At 38.0% G+C, this 23,265-nt stretch overlaps 1 protein-coding gene across 1 annotated transcript in view; it reads right to left on the bottom strand.

Annotated features, from left to right (window-relative positions):
* cubn (cubilin (intrinsic factor-cobalamin receptor)) overlaps window positions 1-23,265 on the bottom strand; it is a 155,737-nt gene that overhangs the window by 64,504 nt on the left and 67,968 nt on the right. Inside the window, exons 20-34 of the mRNA XM_008438250.2 lie at window positions 19,710-19,875; window positions 18,651-18,873; window positions 14,510-14,640; window positions 13,929-14,118; window positions 13,266-13,426; window positions 12,643-12,824; window positions 11,728-11,884; window positions 11,333-11,520; window positions 10,541-10,700; window positions 8,985-9,166; window positions 5,668-5,836; window positions 3,070-3,251; window positions 2,748-2,904; window positions 2,321-2,437; window positions 2,091-2,204 (exon numbers count right to left, since the gene is read on the bottom strand). Of these exons, the coding sequence (XP_008436472.1) occupies window positions 2,091-2,204; window positions 2,321-2,437; window positions 2,748-2,904; window positions 3,070-3,251; window positions 5,668-5,836; window positions 8,985-9,166; window positions 10,541-10,700; window positions 11,333-11,520; window positions 11,728-11,884; window positions 12,643-12,824; window positions 13,266-13,426; window positions 13,929-14,118; window positions 14,510-14,640; window positions 18,651-18,873; window positions 19,710-19,875 (2,479 nt within the window). The remainder of the gene's footprint in view (window positions 1-2,090; window positions 2,205-2,320; window positions 2,438-2,747; window positions 2,905-3,069; window positions 3,252-5,667; window positions 5,837-8,984; window positions 9,167-10,540; window positions 10,701-11,332; window positions 11,521-11,727; window positions 11,885-12,642; window positions 12,825-13,265; window positions 13,427-13,928; window positions 14,119-14,509; window positions 14,641-18,650; window positions 18,874-19,709; window positions 19,876-23,265) is intronic.

The following is a 23,265-nucleotide window of genomic DNA, read 5'->3' as shown; positions in this document are numbered from 1 at the left end:
AAATAACATAATATCAATAATCAACATGGGATGGAACCCCTGGTCTCCATCACACCTTTGTTTTGTCTGAATGTTGCCACCTGCCCTAATATGTCCTTTCCTCTTTTTTGTTTTAGAAACAGTGGAGTACTCACTATTTAATCCAGAAAAGGATTATTTTAGTTTATTAGTAATATCAGAAATTGTGGAGTACGCACTATTTAGATCAATATTATACAGATTAGAAATGGAAACAGAATTAGAATTAGAATAACTACAAACTTGGAATCCAGAAATACTTAACAGGAACAGTCACTGCTTAGTTTATATTACTTTTAACCCAGAAGAGGATTTAGAACAAACTTAGAATTGTGGAGTACTCACTTTATCCCAGAAAAGGAATTAGATCAGTCACTCCTTAGCTTATTTTATCAGAAACTGTAGAGTACTCACTATTTAGAAATGAAATTMGATACTTAGTAACCCTGAACAGGAGCACYTAGTTTACACACTTTAGAACAACATTAGATTAGTTTTCTATCCTCTTCTTTCTTTCCTTTGGTTTGTCATTTTGTTTGTATTTCCTTTTAACTCATGTAAAGTACTTTGAATTGCCTTGTTGCTGAAAATGTGCTATATAAATAAAATTACCTTACTTGAGGTAAGACTTAATATCAATGACTCTGTTAGTATAGCATTTGAAACTGTTATAACACTAAATTACATCTTTATAATTGCTGCTACTTGTTTCACTTAACTTGAGGTAAAAGTTAATGCCTCAAGTAAAGTATACTTAACAGGAACAGTCACTGCTTAGTTTATATTACGGTAGTTTTCTAAAGACTCTACATTATAGAGATTTTTTCAAGGTGAAGTACTTTTCTATGTTGAATCACTAAATAGGTCAGGCATTTTTGTCCCAATGTGATATTACCTTGTTTTATTATATTTGAAATCTGGGTAAAACAAACAAGTGATTATAAAATTCAAATTTTATATTTCTTTTTTAAGTGTCTTATGTATCAATCACACTTAATGACATCGTCATAACTGTTACTACTTGTTTCACTTTACTTGAGGTAAAAGTTATTAATGACACTGTAATAACACTTAATGGCATACTCATAACTGGTGCTACTTATTCCACTTTACTGGATGTAAAAGAAATTGTTATTGACTGTTATTAAATCATTTGACAGTGTAATAAAGCTTAAAATTTTTATTGTTGGTCCTACTTGTTTCGCTTTATTTCAGCTAAACAAGTAGCTGATTTCAGGTAGTGGTAATATTAATTGCTGTTTTGTTAAAGCTTTTGATAGTGTAATAACAATTAAATCATTATGACTACGATTATGACGTATTAATGACATTTTCGTCTAGATTAATGTCAAGTTGTCATAACAAAGACATTTTGAATAAAGTCAACTTTGTATTAAAAGTGTCACAATTTACCAAATGACACTTTATGACAACAGTCATACATATTTATGAAAACTTATTCATGTTCATGACAGGTGTTATGTCATGTTTATGACAGTGTCATGTCAGTCTTATTCACACCCCTTCAAATAAAGTGTTATGCATTTGGTTAAACTGGAGCCACACATATGGATGATTTCCCCATTCTCACCTACAAATGGAATTTGGAGTGATCATAGCAAGGTGTTGTTCTCAGGCCCACAAATAAATGCATAGCAGAGTTGAAAACATGTCTGTCACAAGGAGGACTGCAAATTCTGTCAGGGCCAGAATTTCCGTTCACTACTGTGAGAAATTTGTAAATGGTTAATGGCTTTGACTTTCATAGAGCTATATCAAGTCCAAAGGACCCCAACATGCTTCACACTAAGGTCATTCACCCATCCATGAACACACTCACATGCTGATGGTGGCAAGCTACTGGGGCAGTCTGACAGAGGGGAGGTTGCCATGCACTGGTGCCAAGGGGCCCTCTGACCACCACCAGCAGGCATGGTGGGTGAGGTGTCCTGCCCACAACAATAGAGGAGGGCGGAGCAGGGATTGAACCAACAACCAGTCGATTGCATGGCGAACCCCTATCACTATCGCCCCCATTTGTAGAAGACTTTATCTATATGTGCCATACCCACCTATAGAGGGAGCTTGGTAATTGTCTCCATCAAGTATTTCCACAGCGTCGTGTGAGCAATTGGAGTTTAACTTCTCCAACTCAAAGTCAGTGAAGGACAGGGTCACATGGTTGACTAGAGAGAAAACACAGATGCAAATTATTTTTTTAGGTTTAATAAAGTATGTCATATATAGCATAAAACAATACAAAATATATTTATGAATTTGATAAAGGCAGCCCACAGCTTACATGGTTCCTGTGCTTTGATGATCCAACTGCAGTTCTGATTTGGTGGATATTTTGCGGGATACCTTGGTGATGAAATTGCCCCACCATTATTGTCTGTTATAATGGTTGCTCCACAAGCTGTCAAACAAAAGGTTGGCGTTATCCATACTAGGATGTGATCACATTTGGGCTTCCTCTACCTGAAACAGGAGAGCAGTTCTCCCAGTGCCCATTTACTAAATTGTCCACTGTCCTGCAGGCCCACCGAAATACATATTGGAGAAAATATGAGAAACAGGTGGAAGCACAATATGACCATCTAATAATCATATTGTGTTTCATTACATGATGCACCTGAGAATCAGCAGCTATGCATTCTGTTAGCATTTGTGAAACGGATAGATAAAATAACACAAGAGACTTATTATAAAAAAGAAGAAAATGTTACCTTCAGAGAATCTAGCACTGAAGCCTCGATGATTCTGACTAGAGTCTGATCTAAAACGGACATAGATGGTGTTCTGCGTGGAGGTGATGGAAGGAGGTGGGCTGGACCCACACACACGGGCAAGCAGAGGAAATAATATGCTCGGACCATCATGGATCTACAGTAGGAGAAAGAGTTCAAAGATCTTTAAAAGGTGTTTTGCTAAAATGACTGTAACAAAGTGTAGTTAACCGGAAAACTAATTTTTCTTCCATGCCCTGTTTTTTACTGTTGTGTTTTATATTAACATTTATTTCATAAACAAATCTACGAAGTCTCTTACAGTGACATAATCAAAGGAACAGTTGCTATGATTTTCTATATCCAGGTCGGTGAAGTTTAACAAGATGCGGTGACTGGCATCCACACTGATCATCCATGAGCAGTCCACATTGTTGGGATAGCTGGCTGGGTACATGGGTGAATGGATCTCCCCTGAAGGAGCAGTGACTGGCCCTCCACAGCCTGCAGGAACAAACACCACAAACTTCAGATTACTGTGGATCTTCTAAAACTGCAGGAATTATTTACCTCACTCTAAATAAAAACACATAAGAAATGGAGATAACATGTATTTAGTCTTTGGCAAAATTTCTCCTTTCATATTTCAAATGCACTGGTTATGTCTCAGCACCAGAAAATCACGTCAATGTTAAATGCTGACATGACTGGAAAATCAGTAGTGTCAAAACAGTTTATACCCCATTATCATCTACCTGCTAAAAAACAAGTACAGTTCAGTGTATTATAAGCCTGGCAGCCCACAATGTTTAACAAGCCCCTCCACCAGGCTAAGCGTTGCTTGTTTTTGTTTTTAGAAAAATTTATAATTGGGGGGGTGGGGATTTGCTTTTTTTTTTTTCTTTTTTTTTAAGCCAGATTGCAAGCATCTCTGTTGCTCTGGCAGAGCAGATTTAGTCATAAAAGTGGCATATAGTTGATGCACTTAAAGCCAGGAGAGCGAACCAATCACTCAGCCTCTGCACGTTGCCTCCGGCGCTATAGCTGCTTGATTTCTGAAGTTTATGTCAACGCGGATTGTGCGCTCCTTTCACTCAAACTGGACACAGCTATGGATATTACATCAAAACCCTGTGAAGAATTAAGCTTCTTTGAAGAACTATACATCAAGGTAAGAATTTAAAACCCACCATGTTAGCTCTGGTTGCGTAGCTCTATGTGAATCGCAGGTAGAACTTACAGTTGCGCTTTCAGAGGTGCGTGTTGAGTGGCTAGAATAATTTATTTTGTGTTTTTCTTGTGTGTTCACTTTGGACTCTGGTCCTCCATTGTTTGTTGTTTTTGGACTCTTTCAGGTGTCTGGTAGCTGCCTTTTGGGGGGGGAGGGAGTACTGTTTTTTGTGTGTATTTTTGGTGTTAATTGTGTCCCTTGCTTCTTGTCAGGTCCTAGTTGTGTCACTAGTCGTAAGTCGTGTCATTTGTCATGTGTCTAATGTCCTGTATTCCCAGTGCTACTAGTGTCTGCGTTTCCTTGCCTCATCGCTCACCTGTGCTGCCTGGATTTCTGTTCTCCTTCGTGTTTGTCACTAAAAACTTAATTTTTCACAACTACCTGCAACGAGTAAACGACTGCATCCTATCCTCACCATCTACAACTCCAATTCATGACATCACCATGCAGGGCCGGTCCAAGGCTGTCTGAGGCCTTGAGCAGAATTTGACTTAGGGGCCCGTCTTGCTGCTAAAAACATCAGCACCTCTAACAGCTTTTGTGTTAGATTTAATCTGGGAGACGGGGACTAGTTTAATTGGCCAACCTAAAAAAGCAATAAGTCATAATTGCAGTTTACTATTTTATTTGTGAAAAAACAAAGCTCAACTCAAAGATTAAACTCACAGCATTAGATTGTAGATGTGGTAATAAAACATAACTATGAAGATTGATTTTTGGGTTAGGGTAAAAATTAGCTCAGCAATGGATAATTGGCACAATAAATGCTTTTTCATATGGGGTGTTGTTGGTAAAGTCACATAGTAAAAAATTATCTGAAATAATTTGGCTTCTTTAGCATGACATGGATACAGACATGTGGATGTTAATTTTTCAAAGTCATATTTTCACCATGTTATTTCTAAATGTATAAGTTTAAGGGTTCCAAACTACATATTTAAATTGATTGCAAAATATTTAGTTTAGGAACTAAATATTCAGCTTTATTCGACAGGCTGTCAGACAGCTGACCTCCCGTCTCTGTTTGACCCCGTCCCCGAATTTTAATCTTAATCTTGGTTGTATTGTATGTACTTATTTTGCCTTGTTTTTATTTATTTTTTTATTTAAATGTTTGATAGATTATCTTTATACTTATCTGTATGTCCTACACACATGGTGAGTTGACTATTAAAAAATGATGCTACTGGATTTCAGAGCTCTATTTCATTGACTATGTGAGTTTTTGACAATGGAAAAAAATTAAATGAAGAGAAAGGAATTTCCCCCATTTAACTTTCACTCTCAGTTATCAAGCAGAGACCAGTGATTCTCTCTCAAGCAGCACATTATTAATTCTTGCCAGAATGAGAACAGCAAGCACACATGCTCTGTGTCTGCTCAGTCTGACCTGTTCTAACTAGACACAGAGTCACTACCTTCCTGTAGTTGACACAAAGTTTCTCACAGACAGTCTGAGAACCATTGTTTCTGGTCCGCATTAGGACATTAACAAAAACCTTTAAAACGTTGAAGAGGATCCATTCTTATTTAAACCCTCCCTAAGTTCCAGAAGAGTAAAAATGCAATAAGCCTCACATGAATGTGGCTACAGCTGGAAGAGGGAAAATTAAATAGTTTCTTGGGGTTATAAATAAAGAAGCAGAAGCTATCTTCCTAAAGTATTTTCACTGACTGGTACTGACTCACCTCCCTGGAGTTCTGTCCAGCTTGCATTGAATCCTCGACCACTGACATAGGCATCAGATTTAAAGAGCACTGTGATCTGGTTTCCCGTGCTAGAGACTTGCATTGGGTTGGAAGTAGTGCTGCAAAGCCTGACCAACCTGGGTGCCTGTAAGTCTGGGCCTCCATACACCTAGAAAGATAGAGAGAAGTCATTGCAAGTTAACTTGTAGCCCATATCAAAAATCACCACTTTGTGCACATTATCAAAAAAATATTTAAGAAAATATTTTATTTTCTCAACACAAATATGTCTTAGGACTCTCAGTTTTTATATTCAGGAAGATTTATAGGAAGTCCTTTGGTTTTAAATATTACATTAGAAATGCCCCTCTCAATTCAATTCCTATGGAATTTGTACAATGAGACAACAGTCACTTATTGTCCTCCAGCTGCATGTGAAATTTCAAACACTGTTTAGGAAGCCAAGATTCTTCGAGATTTGCATCCATCAGTCTGCTGTTGATAGCATCATCTCTGCTGCCATCACCTGTTTGGGCAGCAGCATCAGAGCCAGGGACATAAGAAGACTCAACAGCCCAATAAAGAAGGCTGGTTCTGTTCTGGTTTTGTTCTGGGGACTACGGAACCTCTGGAGATGATGAGGCAAAGAAGGATTCTTCATAAAACCAAGAAAATTGGACAACACTGATCATCCTCGTCATGAGACTGTCTTGAGAAAGCAGAGTATCTTCAGTCAGAGGCGTCTTCATAATCACTTTAATACAGATCGCTACAGGAGGTTTTTCCTGCCAACAGTCATCAGCATCTACTCTGAAGAATTTGAATTAATATGACTTACAACATTTAATTTCCCTTTGGTGTCAATAAGGTATTTGAAAAAACAAATATAAACCATTTATATTCTGCCTTTCCTCACTCTCTGGGTCAGCTTTACTCTACACACAGACCCATTGCCAAGTCAACTGACAACATCTCTGCTAAGCAGCAGAGCAGAGAGTAATATATTGACCAGAATGCCCTGGACTGTAGTTAGCTTCCTGCTTTGGAGCAGTCTCTGGTCCACGTGCATTCATATTTCATTCGGACCACACCAGAGTTCACTTCAACCGAATTAAAACTGAGGGTTTTAGGAGAACCAGAGTTCGATTCCACATTCACACCTTCCCAAACGAACCGGACCTTCTAGACCAGGGGTGCCCAAACGTTTTGAGACCAAGATCTACTTTTTCTCTCACCAGCCACCTGAGATCTACCTCATGACACAGACATAAAAATAGCAAATTAAACTCTATTGACTTATTTTATATGCGAATATACATCAGTTATAGCAGAAATAATAAGGTGACAGTTTCTTCCTCAGTGAGATTCTGACACTGGGAGCAGCTTACTGGTTTCTCAGTTAGAAGCTGGTTGCAAACCTGACACCAGCAGGTGTCAGTCAGTCATGGTGGATCTGAAATTTGGTTTGATGACCTCAGTATGAGAAACTACAGACTGATAGGAGGAACCAAAGAGCCCAATAAAGGTAAAGGCAAATCTTCTGAAGTCGGGATATAATTAATTTAATTTCACATACTTATTGTGGTAGAATTTGTTAAAACTTAATGAAATATATTTGTCCTATTTGATGCTGTGACGTATGCTCACAAACGAAGGAGGTAATTAGTCCAAGTTTGTCGTTTATTGAACGTTCAGAAACTACAGCAGGTGTAATGAGCCACAGCAAAGGTAAAAAAAGGTAAAACAATCCGAAAAGACGATCAACTSAAAACATCTCCTACCTTTTYTCTCTTTGTCRTTTAAGCACACCCGTTGCCGTGGCAACCGCCTGCGCCCCGCAAGCCGAGCAAAGATTATATTAAAAACACAACATTCAGTCCGTTACATATCAGGTTTCCAGGCTTGATATTTATTTTGAGATTATTAATAATCCTCTCATGAACACAGCGGTGGTTGAGTAGCTAATTTAAACTCCTGCTCTGCTCTCAGTCGGTCTTTGAGTCACATTTTTTTCTCTTTTTTTTTGTTAATGGAACCGAAACGCACTGAATTGCGCAACAACTTGTTAAAACAATAATTACTGAGATCATTAATTTTAACATGTTTCGTTGACTTTATATAATTATTCGTTTTTAATGAAGCTACAAACGTTTAAGATCTTAGTGAATATTTTTGATAAGCCTGCAGAGGAGGAAGTGCTGGCCTCGGCGTCCTGGCGGCGTTCAGTTTGTCACCTGCTGCCGAGATCGACTCAAAATCTTTCCCCGATCGACCAGTGGATCGCAATCGACGTATTGGGCACCCCTGTTCTAGACAAACAAACTGGAGTTCGATTAAAGCAGACTAAATAAGCCTGGTGTGAATGCATCCCAAGACAAAATAATTGATAGTTGATTTTAGGAAATACAACAAGAATCAACCACTGATTTAAATCAATAATGCTTGTATACTAATTTACACTTTTTGGGGTACACATCTCTGTCTGTCTCACCTGATCATCAGACACTTCAAAGATTGTCAAAAAGCACACCAGTTTCTTCTTTTTCTATGAGATTCTAAGGAAAACCCATTTGAATCCACATATGCACATTTATTGAGATCCTTCTATGGCTCGACAGTGGAGATTACTATGATACACTGTATTTCTACTTGGTTCTCTGGCTGTTCTCTGGTGGACAAAAAAGCTTTGGAAAGAATAATCAAGTCTGTCAAAAGAATTAACGGATGTCCACTTCCTTCCAACATGCATATTTTGTCCAAGGCAAAGAACATCATTAGAGATGTCACCTATCCTGGTTATCACCTGTTTGAACTGCTCCCCTCTTGAAAGGCGATATGGGTCTATCACAAACAGATTTTCCAGGTGTATAAGGAGTTTCTGTCCATAAGATGTGAGAGTTTTAAATGGTTATTCATTGGGATTTTAAACTAGGTTGATATTTAATTAAATTGGTGTTTGATAGCTTTTTCCCTTTTTTATGTTGTTTTAATGTACCCATTGTGATGCATATTGAATCTTGCTGTGATGGAGGCTCAATGACAATAAAAGGCTTATGACTTTTTGTTTTTACTTTTGAGTTTCCATTCTATTTCTGAATTTCAGAAATAAATGATAGCAATATTCAGGCAACTCTGCTGCATTGATGAGTTGCATTTTTTCCATGTAACCCCATCAGAAACGTTACTTTTTTTTTGGGAGAATACTTCAAGTAGAACTGCCCAAAGATGTCACTAATTGAGTTTCCACTGGCTACAGCTTAGCAGACCTAGAAACATGAATGTGGTTGTTTTTGGCTAAGCATTTGGACATTACTTACTTCTAGTACATCATAGTTGCAGTTATCATGGAACTCCACATCAAACTCATGGATAGTCAAAGTAATACTGCTTCCAGGTGTTGTGGTGATATACCAGATGCACTCTCTGTTGTCAGGATACTTGTTTGGATAGCCTGGGCTGCTAATGGAGCCATTGGGCCCACCAACATCCCCTCCACAACCTGCAATGACACACATCAATGACAGGCCACAACTACAACTGGTTCCATTTTGCCTAGACTGACAGTTGACAACTGGCCAGCTAACTAATAAGATGTAACAAAGGTCAGTTTCTTTAACTTTTCTGTCTGATCTGTGTATTCTAACTTGTAGCAACTCAGTTTTGTTAAATCTTATGCAGTTTCTCTCTGACTCACATTGGAAGACCCTGGAAGGAATCGTTTCAGAGCAGATACTGGAACATAAACTCCCATCCTGAGTGTTTAAGCCTTGCAGGGATAGGAAGGAACAGGCCACCAAGGAGGACAGGCAGCCATTTTTCGCTATTACTTTTACTTATTTGGTGAACTGATTAAAAATATTAGCTTAAAACGTTAACTTGAGTCTATTATTGTATGGCAAAATATATTCCCCTAAATTTAGTTTGAAGTTGCTGTTCATTTATTGCTTTCCTCACTAATTATTATCTAAATTACTGAAAAGAAAAAAAAAGATTTCCTTAATTTAAAAAAAAAAAAAATCATCTTCTTGTTTCCTTGAATTCTAATTCAACAAATCTAAGGCAGTTTGGTTTAATTTATTTGCATTTCTTAAGGGCCCAGTAGCATCATTACTCCTGGTCAGCCAGAATCTAATGATGGAAGACATTTAACATTTACTTCTTTTTTGTGTATATTACTTCAAAAACAGTAAAAGAATTGCACTTTAATTGCAAAGTTCAATGTCCATTCATTTGGTTCAAAACTCTCAAACTAAAATATTTGAAAAGGTGAGTTAGTGTCAGTGGGATGTTTGTCTTGCTGCCAAACTTAATTTAATTCTGTGCATGTATGCAGGTTTGCATATTTTTTAAGGGAACTTTTTTTTGTCATTTTTTGAAGTTGCATATTTAATTTGACAATATGCAAACTGTTCTTAATCACAGAAATCAGTCTTTTTTTTCTTAATGGTTTAAAATTCATTCTTTATACAAGCATTTCATGCAGAACACTGTGCGAAAGGTTCCCATTTGTTCATGGCTGCTATGGAGGAAGGTGAGCTGGTGTCAGCTGACTTTCTGCTGAACTCTTTTCTCTTGTCTATTTTGAGCAAATTGACAAGAGAAACATGGGTTTCTGCCAGTTAGGCTGAACTGGAACTTCTGTGCCCCCTTCACTTAAACAATGTAGAACTTGGTGGTCTGCAAGAAGAAACCCCAAACCTGGCTACAATGGCCTCTAGTAAATTCCTTTTCATCAATAACAGTTTTGATTTATAGTCCTTTGATATTCTGACTATTGTGCAATAAAATAATTGCAGACAGTCCATAATATTATGGCTTATTATGGATTGGATTATGGAAAGCTTTTACATAATAATTGTAAAAACTATCTCACCATTCTGATACCACATCATCTGAAATCCAGGCATGGGTATCGAGGAGTCTGTTCTAAACACCAGGGTGAGGGCGGAGCTTGTAGTGCTGTTAGCTGGAGGTGGTGTATTCCCACAGAATGCACCAATCAGAGGAGCTTGCTCATTAGGTCCATTATAGAGCTAGAAAAGAAATATTAGGAGAAATGTTACAATATATAAATATTACGCTATTCTTCTGTTACTAGAAATATTCACACAAACTGCAAATTAAATAAGTTAAACTTATGAAAGTCTTAAAATGTTTACATATTGTGGAGGATGGAAAATTCAGTTTATGAACTTTAAGCTTAACCTTTAAGGTGTGGAAACATTTTGTGCTGTGGATTCATTTTGAAACAGAAACCCAACATTAGTGTGAACTTTGCAAACCAGACAGTGTGCTAAGTGGCTTCTCTGTCTAATGACAGAAAGTTTGACTTCCTGTTACCAGGTCTCATGCACAACATCTTTGAGAACCAATAGCTGCCAGCCAGGGTCCTGCCCTGCACCAAGACACCGTCCCCAGGTCATCCCCACACCAGCAGTCCCAGTTGAACCAGAGCGGAGAGTTGCTCACTGATGTGCAAAAACCACTTTCGATTGTCTAATTTGATTTATTCAAAAGTGAGAGATACAGGCAAGAGTAGTTATGGGTAAAAAGAAAATGAGGGGAAAAAAGCAGTCCCACATCAATGTTACTACAAATGTTTTAGATGTAGTTGTAAAACATCACTTTTTAATGTAATATGGTAAAATTGTGTATATATTTGTACCTTTATGTAGTCGAAGTTACAGTTGTAAGTGTCTTCTAACTGAAATGCGGTGAAGGTGTAGTTAATCGTGTTTCCACTGCTAGCCTGGACGGTCCAGCTGCACAGACTGTTGCCTGGGTAGTTGTTAGGAAAGTTCAGCGACTCGATTACTCCTTGGTGTTGATGTGAGATAATTATGTTGTGACACTCTGAAAACAAACACAGTAATGCAAACTAAAGTACACTGCAAAACTACTTTGATTCAGATGTATTTTTGTTTTTTTTGCTTTTGTGTATTTTACTGACCAGCTAGATAAAATTTTATTTAATAGATTTAAAATATCTATTTTAATCTATTCTGGTAAAGTTTCTATTTATGCAAAAATATAATTTCTAATAAATAGTTTTTTGCATACTGGTGTTATAAAATGCAATGAAGCCGCCAGTGTTGACACTGCTATCTGTGCGGAGTTTGATGTACAGTTGATTGCTGGAAGAGTTGATCGGCCTTGGTAGCTCAGTGCCACACAACTTGGCCAGTTCTGGAGCAGTGCTGCTGTTTCCATCATGTACCTAAAAACAAATGACATCAAAATGCTATTAAGAAAGTTAAGATGGATAACATGGCAAGAATGTTTAATGCACTGCTTTGAGTGGGGAAAAAAAACTAAGTGTCCTCCTTGATGTCATACTTGTATGGGACAGAAACATGGGTTTCTGCTAAGTATTCTGAGCAGTCAAATGAAAGTAGTTTGTTGCTGAATTAAATAAGATCATTGCAATAAGATGATACCAAGTTATTTACTTACTGTAATAACTTTGCTAAGCAATGTGCTTTTACAGTTCTGTATGGAGATCTCAGATTCAGACATTTTCTAAATTTTTGAACACTGCAGTAAGATGAAAGTATAATGATTTACTTCCCTTTTGAGATTTTAAAGTACAATAATAACATGAGTTTATTTGTAGGTTTTCACTTATTTTCAATATTACTAGAGACTAAATTTTTCCAATTACTTTAAATCATTTCTACTGTCAGTACAGTCAGCTGGTCTGCTGAAGTGAATTCTACCTGAACAGAAAAGCTGGTGTTGTGGGGATTAGTTATGATGATATATGATTTCTCATTTGATAAATATGATTTGCTTTAGCATGTGTCTAGAATCAGAGCCATTTACATGAGGATAAATGCCAAGTATGTTTAATAGCTAATAATATTCCCACATTAAAACCACACTTAGTGTATCCTGCACGTTCTAAAATATTAGGCATATATCAGGTACTCTTATGTAAATTAGCTATTTTAGAACATGTTGAGAGACACTACTCACAGCTAGGTAATCATAAGAACAGGATGAGCTGGATTCCAGGTGGAAACCTGAAAAAGACAGTTGGACCTGGCTGCCCTGACTGGTCCTAATGTTCCAGTAGCACTCAGCATTGGGATGATACGGTAAAGGATAATTGGGAGAAGACAATCCTCCAGAGGCAGTTGTCAATGTTCCTCCACAACCTTTATGAAAAAGAAGTAAAGCATGTAACTGCATTACAATAAAAAAACTGACAACATTCATAGGTGCTTCATCTTTATGCAAGATGCCAGAATAGTGCATCTTTTATTTAAATATGAGGCAATAAATTCCTTGTGCTGTAAAGATATAACTCATTGTCAGAGAGCTATGGCATAAGGTTGTCTCGGTAATATTTCTACATCTTTGTTGTCATATCTGACAGAATCTGATTAGTGGTCCTTTTTCTAAGTTTTCAGTGCTGTGGATTCTCAGTCAATAAAAAAATAGTCACAACTGAAACATGAAACTGAAGGTTTGATGCTGTTGCACTAAACGAGACAAAATATTTTGGTGTTTGGTTATAACTGAATCTCCGTACTTTTGCGATCTAAGCCTCACAGTGTAGATGAAAGAAACAGATAAAGAACATTATAAGCATGTACCTGTCTGTGTTCCATCCCAGTGCGCAATGAATCCATGACTTGTGATTGAGGGATCAGAGTGGAATCTAATCCATAAACGATTGCTATGTGACACCACAACTGGAGGTCTTTGACTGCCACAGAACTTACCAATCAGGGGAGACGTCTCATAGCCCCCATCCCTGTAAATTCAACAGATTTCATTTGTTCTATTTAGATATAAAATATACCTTGTAATGTTTTTCTTAATATACGTCTTTTAAACACCTGCATTGTGAAATGAAGATGACGTGATGAAATATTTACCATTTTTAACTTCTAAGACTAAACAGATTTTTCATTCCTAGGATCTTAAGCATGCATTATTATTTGGTTGGATTCATGCTGTTTAAAGTCATTTTTCACTGAATCTTGCTATTTGTGATAAAAGAACAGTGAAGATTTTTGGGAAGACTATTGTAGCCACTATAGACTACTGGGTCTTTCATATAATAGAGTGAGATGAAGAGTGGAGTAAAGCTGTTTAGTTTACATGTGATGTATGGTCACAATGAAGATTAGTCTGTTCAAATGAGCTTCTGGGTTAGGTGTCCCATTCCGCAGTGGTAGTAAGAACCAACAGGTAGGAAGAACACAAGGAGATTGGATTCACTCTATAGTCTATCACTGTACTTCATTTCATACCTGATTTCCACAAAGTCAAAGCTGCAAAAAGGAGGAGTGCCCTCCAACTCAAAGCTGGTGAAGTTCAACAGAATCTGCATGTTGAGCTCAACAATGATCTTGAAGGTGCAGTCTCGGCTGTTGGGATAGCTGTTAGGATAGCTTGGAGAGGTGAATGTTCCGGTTGGAGAGGTAAAGCTCTCACCACAGTCTAAAAAGAAATAAACAACAATTCTATAAATAAATATTTGGTCATTGTATGAAACCAATCACCTGAATTAGTCCAAATCATACTAAATGAGAGCATTAAGTAGGGAGAGTAAAGTCAAGATTCCCAACACAAACTTGTGTCATATTGTTTAGGGTTGGAAAAAGTTGCTGTTTAAAAACACTAGTTAATATCAACAGTCTTCTGATTCTTGTACTGCATTCTTGGAGAATTGACAGTTATGTCCATAACCAGACACTTCATGGATAAATATGAGAAAAGATTTTCTCCGATTAAGCTACAGTAAAATATTTACTTTTATTGCCTATCTATTTTTTTTTTTTTTTTTTGACAAACTGAGTACGAAACATTTAAGTCTTTTGGCAGACTTTACCTGTACTAGCATTGATGGACACATAACTGGCAGAGAACCCTTCCCCCGATAAACTTGAATCAGTCACAAACAGAAGGGTCATTTGGTTGTCAGTACTTGTTATAGACGGAGGTACTGAGCGCCCACAGTACCTGTACACAGGGCAAAAGACAACATGATAGTTGCTGTAGAAAATGCTTAAACTTTCAGTCACCAGGCATATTCTGGGGAGTTAAAATCCATGAATTATTCAAACCCCCAATACAAATTATTATAACTGTCTATTTTAATAGTTTAAACACAAAATACACCTCATTATTAATATCATGATATATTATTAATAGTAATTGATAATAATAAGTATTATTAATATTAATATACTGCACATTCATTCACACACAATGAAAACTGTCTTGGAACAACCAGAAGCTAAAATCTACACAGTGTAAAGAAAAAAATGTCTCTATTTACAATAAAATACCAGCAGTTGTGGTTGAAAGAATTTTACTGTAGTAAATGTGGCCGCAGCTTATAACTTAGACATTTCTGGCAAAGTCACTTTAAAATTTCAGAACTGTAAAGCGCTTATGGAAAATTATTAATTTGTGAAAAACTAGCAGAAGTGGTAAAAAAGAGTAATGATGTGGAAAAAAATGGATAATGGAAGAGATCAGGGGTGGCGAACCAAAATTTCCCACACTCATTGAAGGCAACACTGATAAAAGTGTGAAATTTTAAGCTAGACACTATGAAAGTTTAAAGCGCTGTGTTAAACCTTTAAGTACGGTTTAATTTGTATCAATGCTTGAATATTAATGTTTATTAAATGCTCCCTAAAATCTATTGAGCGCTTCCGGGAATCACACTGAACTGAATCCAGGAAGTTTTAAAAGAGGGCTAAAAGGGGGCGGGGGTGATCTTGGGTTGTTACATCAAAAATATTGGTTAAACTACAGTGTAAAATATGCAAATGGTAGAGGTCGCCACAATACCCTGAAATAGGTACAAATCCGAGCCATGCCAGTAAATTGTTTCAAAAATGTTCTGCATGAGACACTTCCACATGCGCCAGTTTGGCAGACGGAGCTAAATTTTCTGTCTGTCTGAATGAATTTTTAGTACACTTAACAAGTCATTGTCTTGTTTTCACTGACAAATGTGAAAGAGTTGGTCTGAGTAGCTATAACCGAGTACAAACCAAATTTAAAGACACTTATTAAAAAAATGAACATTGTTAGGTGTCCCACTAAAGCCTTAGGGACTAAGAAAAAAGCTGCTTCAGCAATCAATGTATAAAGCTACGGTAATCTTGAAATTGTTGTATAGCCCTTTACAGTCATCATTAGATTTATTTGGATATTAATGCTAAACTGGTTCACCACCTCTCTAATAGATGAATATCTATTTTTAAAAAAACAAACATGTTTTCATACTTCATCCTTGAGACTGAAAGTGAAGTGTTATATAAAAGGAAGTCTTTACCAATGCCTCAATTTAACTCTGCTTTTTAAAAGTTTATGTGAAATGTTTTATTTCTCAATGGGGATGTGGACAGTGGGAGAAAGTCAAACAGTGTGCTGTACATTGTTGAGTATACAGCCATGACAGTTAATTTGAACTCTTTTACGGTACTATTTACCAGATTTCTTGTCATTACAAGAACACTGAAAAAAAAAGACACATTTCATGAAAATACTCTCAAATTGCACAGAAAGAACACATTAAAGTCATGGTAGGGCTGACAATCTTTTCTGTCATCATGCCATGACTCAAGTATTTCAGCAAAACTTAAGTTAACTATCAGCTTGTAAAAAATTACTAAGTCTTTAGGGTGTGTTCACACTGCAGCCTCAGGTGGCCCAATTCCGATTTTCTTGCAGGGGCCGTTCACACTGCCAATAAATGCGACCTGTATGCGTTCTGCAGTGTGAACGGGTAAACGACCTGAAAGTGTCCCGCATGCGCAGTAGAGGGCGCAATAGCGTCAGCGTTCTCAGTGTTCTGCCATAAAAAGAAGCGCTCAGTGTTTGAGGAAGTAAACATGGAGGCTAACGGTGGAGCTTAGCTTTCATATTTGAAGATGTTGTCCGGCCAGAGCAGCATATTAACAACTTAATCTTCATATAGTCCGTCATGGTTGTTGTTTTTCTTCCCGCTTGTGCGTATCAGGACGCAGAATAGTGAAATTTGTTGAGAATTAGTGACATTCAGTTCGGATGACTACAACTTTGGGTGCGTTCACACTGCAGCCTGAAGTGACCCAATTCAGATTTTTTTGACGTAATGCGACCTGTATCTGATCTTTTCATGGCAGTGTGAACAGCACAGGTCGGATTCTTTTTTGAATGTGACCCATATCCGATACGTATCCGATTCAAATGCGACCTAACGTCCAGACCGTATTCATCCAAACTGAACGTCACTAATTCTCAATAAATCTCACTATTCTGCATTACTGATACGTGCAAGTGGGAGGAAAAACAACCATGATGGACTATATGAGGATTAAGTTGTTAATATTCTCCTGCGGCCGGACAACAACTTCAAATATGTAAGCTAAGCTCCACCGTTAGCACCCATGTTTACTTCCGCAAACACTGAGCACTTCTTTTTATGGCAGTTGGAAGAACACTGAGAACGCTGACGCTATTGCGCCCTCTAGTGCGCATGCGGGACACTTTCAGGTCATTTCTCGTTCACACTGCAGAACGCATACAGGTCGCATTTATTGGCAGTGTGAACGGCCCCGTCAAAACAATCGGAATTGGGTCACTTCAGGCTGCAGTGTGAATGTGTCGGAGCCGAAATACCTTCTAAGGAGTTGTTTTTGCGAAAGGATTCTCGGCAGTTCTCTAGTTCAAACTGACCTGACTCCCTTCCCTCCATTTGCGTACAAAGTGCACAAACGGACTCGGAAGGAATGCGGTCTCGACAGATAGCATCAACAAATTGGTCTGTTTGGTAGTTCTGAGAAGGAGCAGATGAGGTCTTACAGTATGTCCTTGTTTGGATTTCCAAAAGTATATTAAAGGTTGCCCAATACACACTAAGTGAAAAAGCATGCCAGGATCTGTTGGCAAGAACAGCGCCTTTTCTCCATTGGTTGAAACTTTCCAATAGACACTGATGGAGACTTGAGAGTATAAAGATGGTTGAATTTGAGACTTGAGAGATTTTTTGTCAAGACTATGGAAGATTTTACGTGTTGAACTGATGAAACTGTAATTCCATGGAGTGTAATAAATCTCCGGCTCGTCTATGGCCTAGCAGCAAGAATTACGTTTCTGTGTATTATTTTCCTTACTTATATATTTAAGAGTAAGCCACCCTTCAATTCTTCAATAAATGCACCCTTTTTTATTTGATCTACAAAGCTCCTTAAGCTTCTTTAAGGGGATCATTTTGGAATTTTCACAGTTCCAGTTGATCCATGATAGAATTTTTAGCAATGTTCCCTCATTCAGAGTCCATGACAGATGTTCTATTCTTCACATCAAACTAGCACAGAACAAATGATAATAAGCAATAAACTACATTAAACTACATGAAACATAAACATTATATACAGTAACCATACAGTGGGTGTGTTTGTTCATTTTTTAATAGTAACATTAAAAGTTTTAAAATGCTAAAACTATTCCATCCAACAAGGTGGCAGGTTTGCCATTCTCATTTGGTTACAAATAAGGTTTGATTTGTTTCATGTTTTACACTTTCAAATCTTCCCATTAATGTAGTTTTGCTAATCCTGACATTGTCTAGTGGTAAAGGTGAGATGGAGAAATAAAAAGTCTAGGGGTAAAATGGACATCTATGGGGAAGTGGAGGGTGTGAGGATTGGAAAGTGCTTTTATACTCTGGTGTGTAACTTTCTTTTTCAAAATGTTCTTATTTCTTTTTTTTTTTTTTTACATTTTTTATTTAGAAAGACAGATTTCCATTACAATCGCTAATTACAACTTAACCCATTTAAGGTTGTACATAAGGATAGAAGCAGAGTCAAAGTAATTTCTTACATACATACTGCCTTTCTGGTATTTTCTTTTACAGACTGTTACTAATTTTAGTTGTGAATGATAACAAAAATTAACAATATTGAACAAAAAAAAGGGGGATTGTTCTTATTTCTTAATGCCACTTTATGTGTGAGTATGTGTTGTACCTGCCAGTCTTGTTCCCAGTTGTTCCAGTCCCATCATAAACTTCAAGATAGTCATAGTTACAGTTAGCGTGGTACTCCAGGTTGAATGAGTCAAACAACAGCCGAATTAGGTTCCCTGGTAAAACACTAATGTACCAGGTGCAATTGGCACCATGTGGATAGTTTGTTGGGTGACCAGGGCTGGTAATGGTGCCTGAAGGACTTGTCAGAGTATCTCCACAGCCTGGTACAGGAAATAAAATGGTTACATTGTAGAGATCATACTTCTACCACTTTAAAATGTGCAATGTTAAATGAAGAACCATGAACTTAATTTTGATGACACTTTTTTAAAGCATAGCAGTCTTGGAAAATAGCTTGGTACAGTTGTTAGCACTGTTGGTCTTGGGTATAAATCCCATTCTGGACTCTTTTTACATGGAGTTTGCATGTCCTCCTTCTGCAAGTGTTTTCTCTCCAGTTACTCTAACTTTCTCCAGCATCACAAAAACATGAATCACAGGTTCATTGATCTAAACTGCCCTTAGGTCGGTCAACAAAATTTCATTACAAGGAACTTTAAACTTTTGTGGATTTTATTTAGCAGTTGTCATAAAAGAATGTGGGTTATGGGAGAGGGGTAATCAGACTGGTACTTGAACACATCACAGCTACATCAAGGACTAAAGCATGCATATGTGGGTTGCAGACTTCATCCCTGGACCACCATAGCACCCATGAGTCACTTTTTAAGACAAACCAACACATATTAGTTCAAACAGAGCTATCGCAGCAGTCAGCTAGGTAGAGTATGTCGACTGCTGGTCGCTAGTCCATATTAGGGATACCACAGAGACATACTACAGCAATAATGTACAAATTAACTTAATTGTCAATAAAAACCAATTAGCCAGTTAGCCAAGCATGCCTCCTTTTACCCATTGGAGGAAACCAAGGTGCCCAGAAAAATTCCTGTATGGAAATAGAATTTTAGATATGAAACTAACTAGGTTTACATCAGTATACTTCTTCTGCTTGTCTGACCAATGAGCATAGTCAAATAAAAAATATTCCTCCCACCCTCAATGGCAGAGTCATATGCAGATTCAAAGCCATGGTTGTTGACAGAGGAGTCTGTGCTGAACTGGATGTACATAGATTTCTGTGTTGATTGGAGCCTGGGAGGAATCTGGTCACCACAAAATTTCCCCAGCAGGGGAGAGCTAGGTGAGGGTCCATCCCTGACCTAAAAAGAGAGATAGTTTGTGACTTCTGTCCATCACCTTGGCAATTATCATTTTCATAGAAAAAGAACACCAAAGCAATAATCATTACACAACAATTACTTTAAAGATCTTACCCAAGCTTTAGAAATATTATAAGGAAAAGGGCTAAACAAAGAAAAGTGATGTTGACACTGAAAGTATTTTGTGTCTTTATATAGATATACTGGAAATGTTTGTGTTCAATGGAAGACCTCAAATGTAGGCACCATAAATCTGAAATCTTCTACAAAATGTAAAGTATTTGAAAGAAACAAATATTGCTTCAAGCTGAATCAGCTGATCAATGGAAGGGAACAGGCACATGCCAAGTCCATCCCACAATTAAATAAATCAAGATGTCCTAAAAGCAGGGGTGAACTGGCATATGGGGCTTCTGGATGGGTCGCTTAGTGGGCCAGTGGCCGGAAGCCCGTCCACGCGGCTCTGTGCCAAAGCGGACAGCTCGCAACATCCTCTAGTTTTGGGTTGCCACAATACCTCAAACTGTGTCATATCAAATGCCTTTTCTACCTAGCTTCTGCTGCTCCAGTCAGATTTCGGCAGTGGCAGCCGAGTGGACCTGTAAACACATTAACCAGCACAACAGTCTAACAATGAAGAGCGGCGATGTGAAAAAACCACCCCATAAAACYCAGGCAGCCAAAACAGCCTCTGTGGCTCAACAGTCACGAAACAGCAAAGCTTCGCCTGCAGGTCTGTCCCTGATAGTGCCTTATAAATTAAATCTTCCTATTGGTCTCTGGCATCCAGTAGAGACATGCACAGCAGAATGGCTCCAGCTCTTCATGCAGGGCCAGGTAATATGGGGTCTTATGCTGCGTTCAGTTTGAGCATCATGAGCGTCTGGTTTACATTCAAAGACTACACTTACCGTCTGCTTTATTAGGTACACCTTGCTAGTATCGAGTTGGACCCCATTTTGCCTTCAGAACTGACTTAATCCTTTTTGCCATAGATTCAACAAGGTACTGGAAATATTCCTCAGAGAGTCTGGTCCATATTGACAAGATAGCATCAAGCAGTTGCTGCAGATTTGTCGGTTGCACATCCATGATGCAAATCTCCCGTTCCACTACATCCTAAAGGTTCTCTATTGGATTGACATCTGGTGACTGTGGAGTTCAGTGAACTCATTGTTGTGTTCAAGAAACCAGTCTGAGATGATTCAGGCTTTATGACCTGGCGTCCTATAGCCTGCTGGAAGATGGGTGCGCTGTGGTCATAAAAGGGGATAATACTCAGGTAAGTATTATTTCTGAGTATTATATACCAATAAACATGATGCTCAATTGGTATAATACTCCCAAAGTGTGCCAGGAAAATATCCCCCATTTTCACCACCACCAGCCTGAACCATTGATACAAGGCAGGATGGATTTGTGCTTTCATGCTGTTGACGCCAAATTCCGACCCTACCATCCGAATGTTTCAGCAAAACTCGAGAGTCATCAGACCAGAAAAAGTTTTTAAATATTCCATTGGTGTGAACGCAGCATAAATGTCATAAATGTGCACACGTAGCCAACTTGAAGCATCAGATGCATTTTTGGTGTGCAAAACACATTCATTGTGGACCCATTTTAGGCAAAATCTGATTTAGCCCCCCATATCCTCTTCTCTACCTCCCCTTGCCTTCCTACTAAGAACATCATTATCACTAACAGTGTTTAAATATACATTTAGTGTATCAATCAGATTATTGGCTATCATCTCCTGTTATGTATTTGTGAACCAACCGAGCTCACATATGGCACCATATTGTAGCCATGGTAACACAACAATCAAACTATCAAGATGATTCTTTGCACTTTTACAAAGTAAACTTCCTAAGAAAATCCTAAATGTACAGTATAGAACAAGTATTTAGGATGTATTTACACTAATGAACTAATGAATACATTAAATCAAATTTAATAGCATTGTATTCTCAATAAATTATTAATAAAGTTTTAGATCTATGATCTGTTACAATTCAACCATTTATAGGGGCCCTGAGGGGGCAAAAGGCTAAAACAGGCTAAAGGGGGCCCTCAGTAGCTACTGAGTTTTATTTGCCTTGATATCTCTGCCTTACAATTCTAGATCTCAGATGTGCTAACATAGAAAAATAATGTAGAGTTTCCCCTCTGAGCTTGTTTGATCTTTAAAGCAGTCTGTAGCCAAGTTGCTATGGAGATTAAACAGTCAGACATTATGAGGGCTTATTTAGTAAAATAGCAGCAAATTTGCTTATTTCATAACAGACTTCATAACCAGCAAACTTTTCTCCCTCCTATGACCAACGCAGCCCTCCAGCTCTGTCAGCAGCAGAAACAGAAACTTTATAACTATCAGGGAAAACACTAAGTTTGCTTTGCATTGTCCCCACATGATGGCAATGTTAGTATGATCCGATTAAATATTAAATTCTTGATTAAAATGGGTTGTTGCTATTGTGTTTTAAGATACTGTTTGTTTTAAAACCTTGTTCAATGCGCCTCTTTTTAACTTTGAGCCCCTGACCCTCCAAAGGTCTCTGCACTGAACAAGCAAACAAGCAAAGCAACAGAGAAACAAAGACTGGCACATCTAGGGGAATCAAGTAGGGAGTAACAGCTAGACAACAGTAGTCTTTTAACTTGTTCTACGCTTCGCTTCGACCCTCTGGTCCGGACCCTCGACTGTTGAGAAACGATTACTTCCTGGAGGAGTGGACTGTGTTCACTGGCAAACATGAAGTGCATACTTCATGTTTGCTTATGAAGTATGTAATGCACCAGTTTGACACTATGGTGGTTGTTTACCCTGCTTTACTGCGGGGTAAACAACCATCCTCCACTGCAAAAAGAGAAGTGCTGATCCAAATGAGGCGGTTGTTAATATTACCGTATTTTACGCACTATAAGGCGCACTCGATTATAAGGCGCACCTTCAATGAATGGCCTTTTTTAAAACCTTTTTCATATATAAGGCGCACCGCATTATAAGGCGCATAGAAAAGACGCTACAGTTAGGGTTGGATTGAACCTATATGGGACGCGATTTGTTATGTACTCTACAAATATGGATGTATAATTACGAAGTGGTCCCCGAGTACTTTATATAGTAGGCTGCCCCAGTCATTGTTTCACTCATGGTGTTGGTGTTGCGATATTGTGCCCAACTGCTTTCTGGGTAACACAGACCTACCAACACGCTGTTGTAACAAAAAAACATTAAAACATTAAAACCCTCACCCCTTTAGGACTTTAGTTAAACGCCGTTTAACTGGGATTCTAACCCTCAGGGACTTTAGGCAAAAACACCGTTTGACAAGGACTCCAACCTCTAGGTTTTTAGTTGAAACTCAGTCAACTGGGACTCTAAACCCC

This window comes from Poecilia reticulata, linkage group LG20 (assembly GCF_000633615.1).
Source record: "Poecilia reticulata strain Guanapo linkage group LG20, Guppy_female_1.0+MT, whole genome shotgun sequence".
NCBI lineage: Eukaryota > Metazoa > Chordata > Actinopteri > Cyprinodontiformes > Poeciliidae > Poecilia > Poecilia reticulata.
The sequence above is the reverse complement of the archived record's forward strand: the minus strand, read 5'-3'. Positions and strand labels throughout refer to the sequence as shown.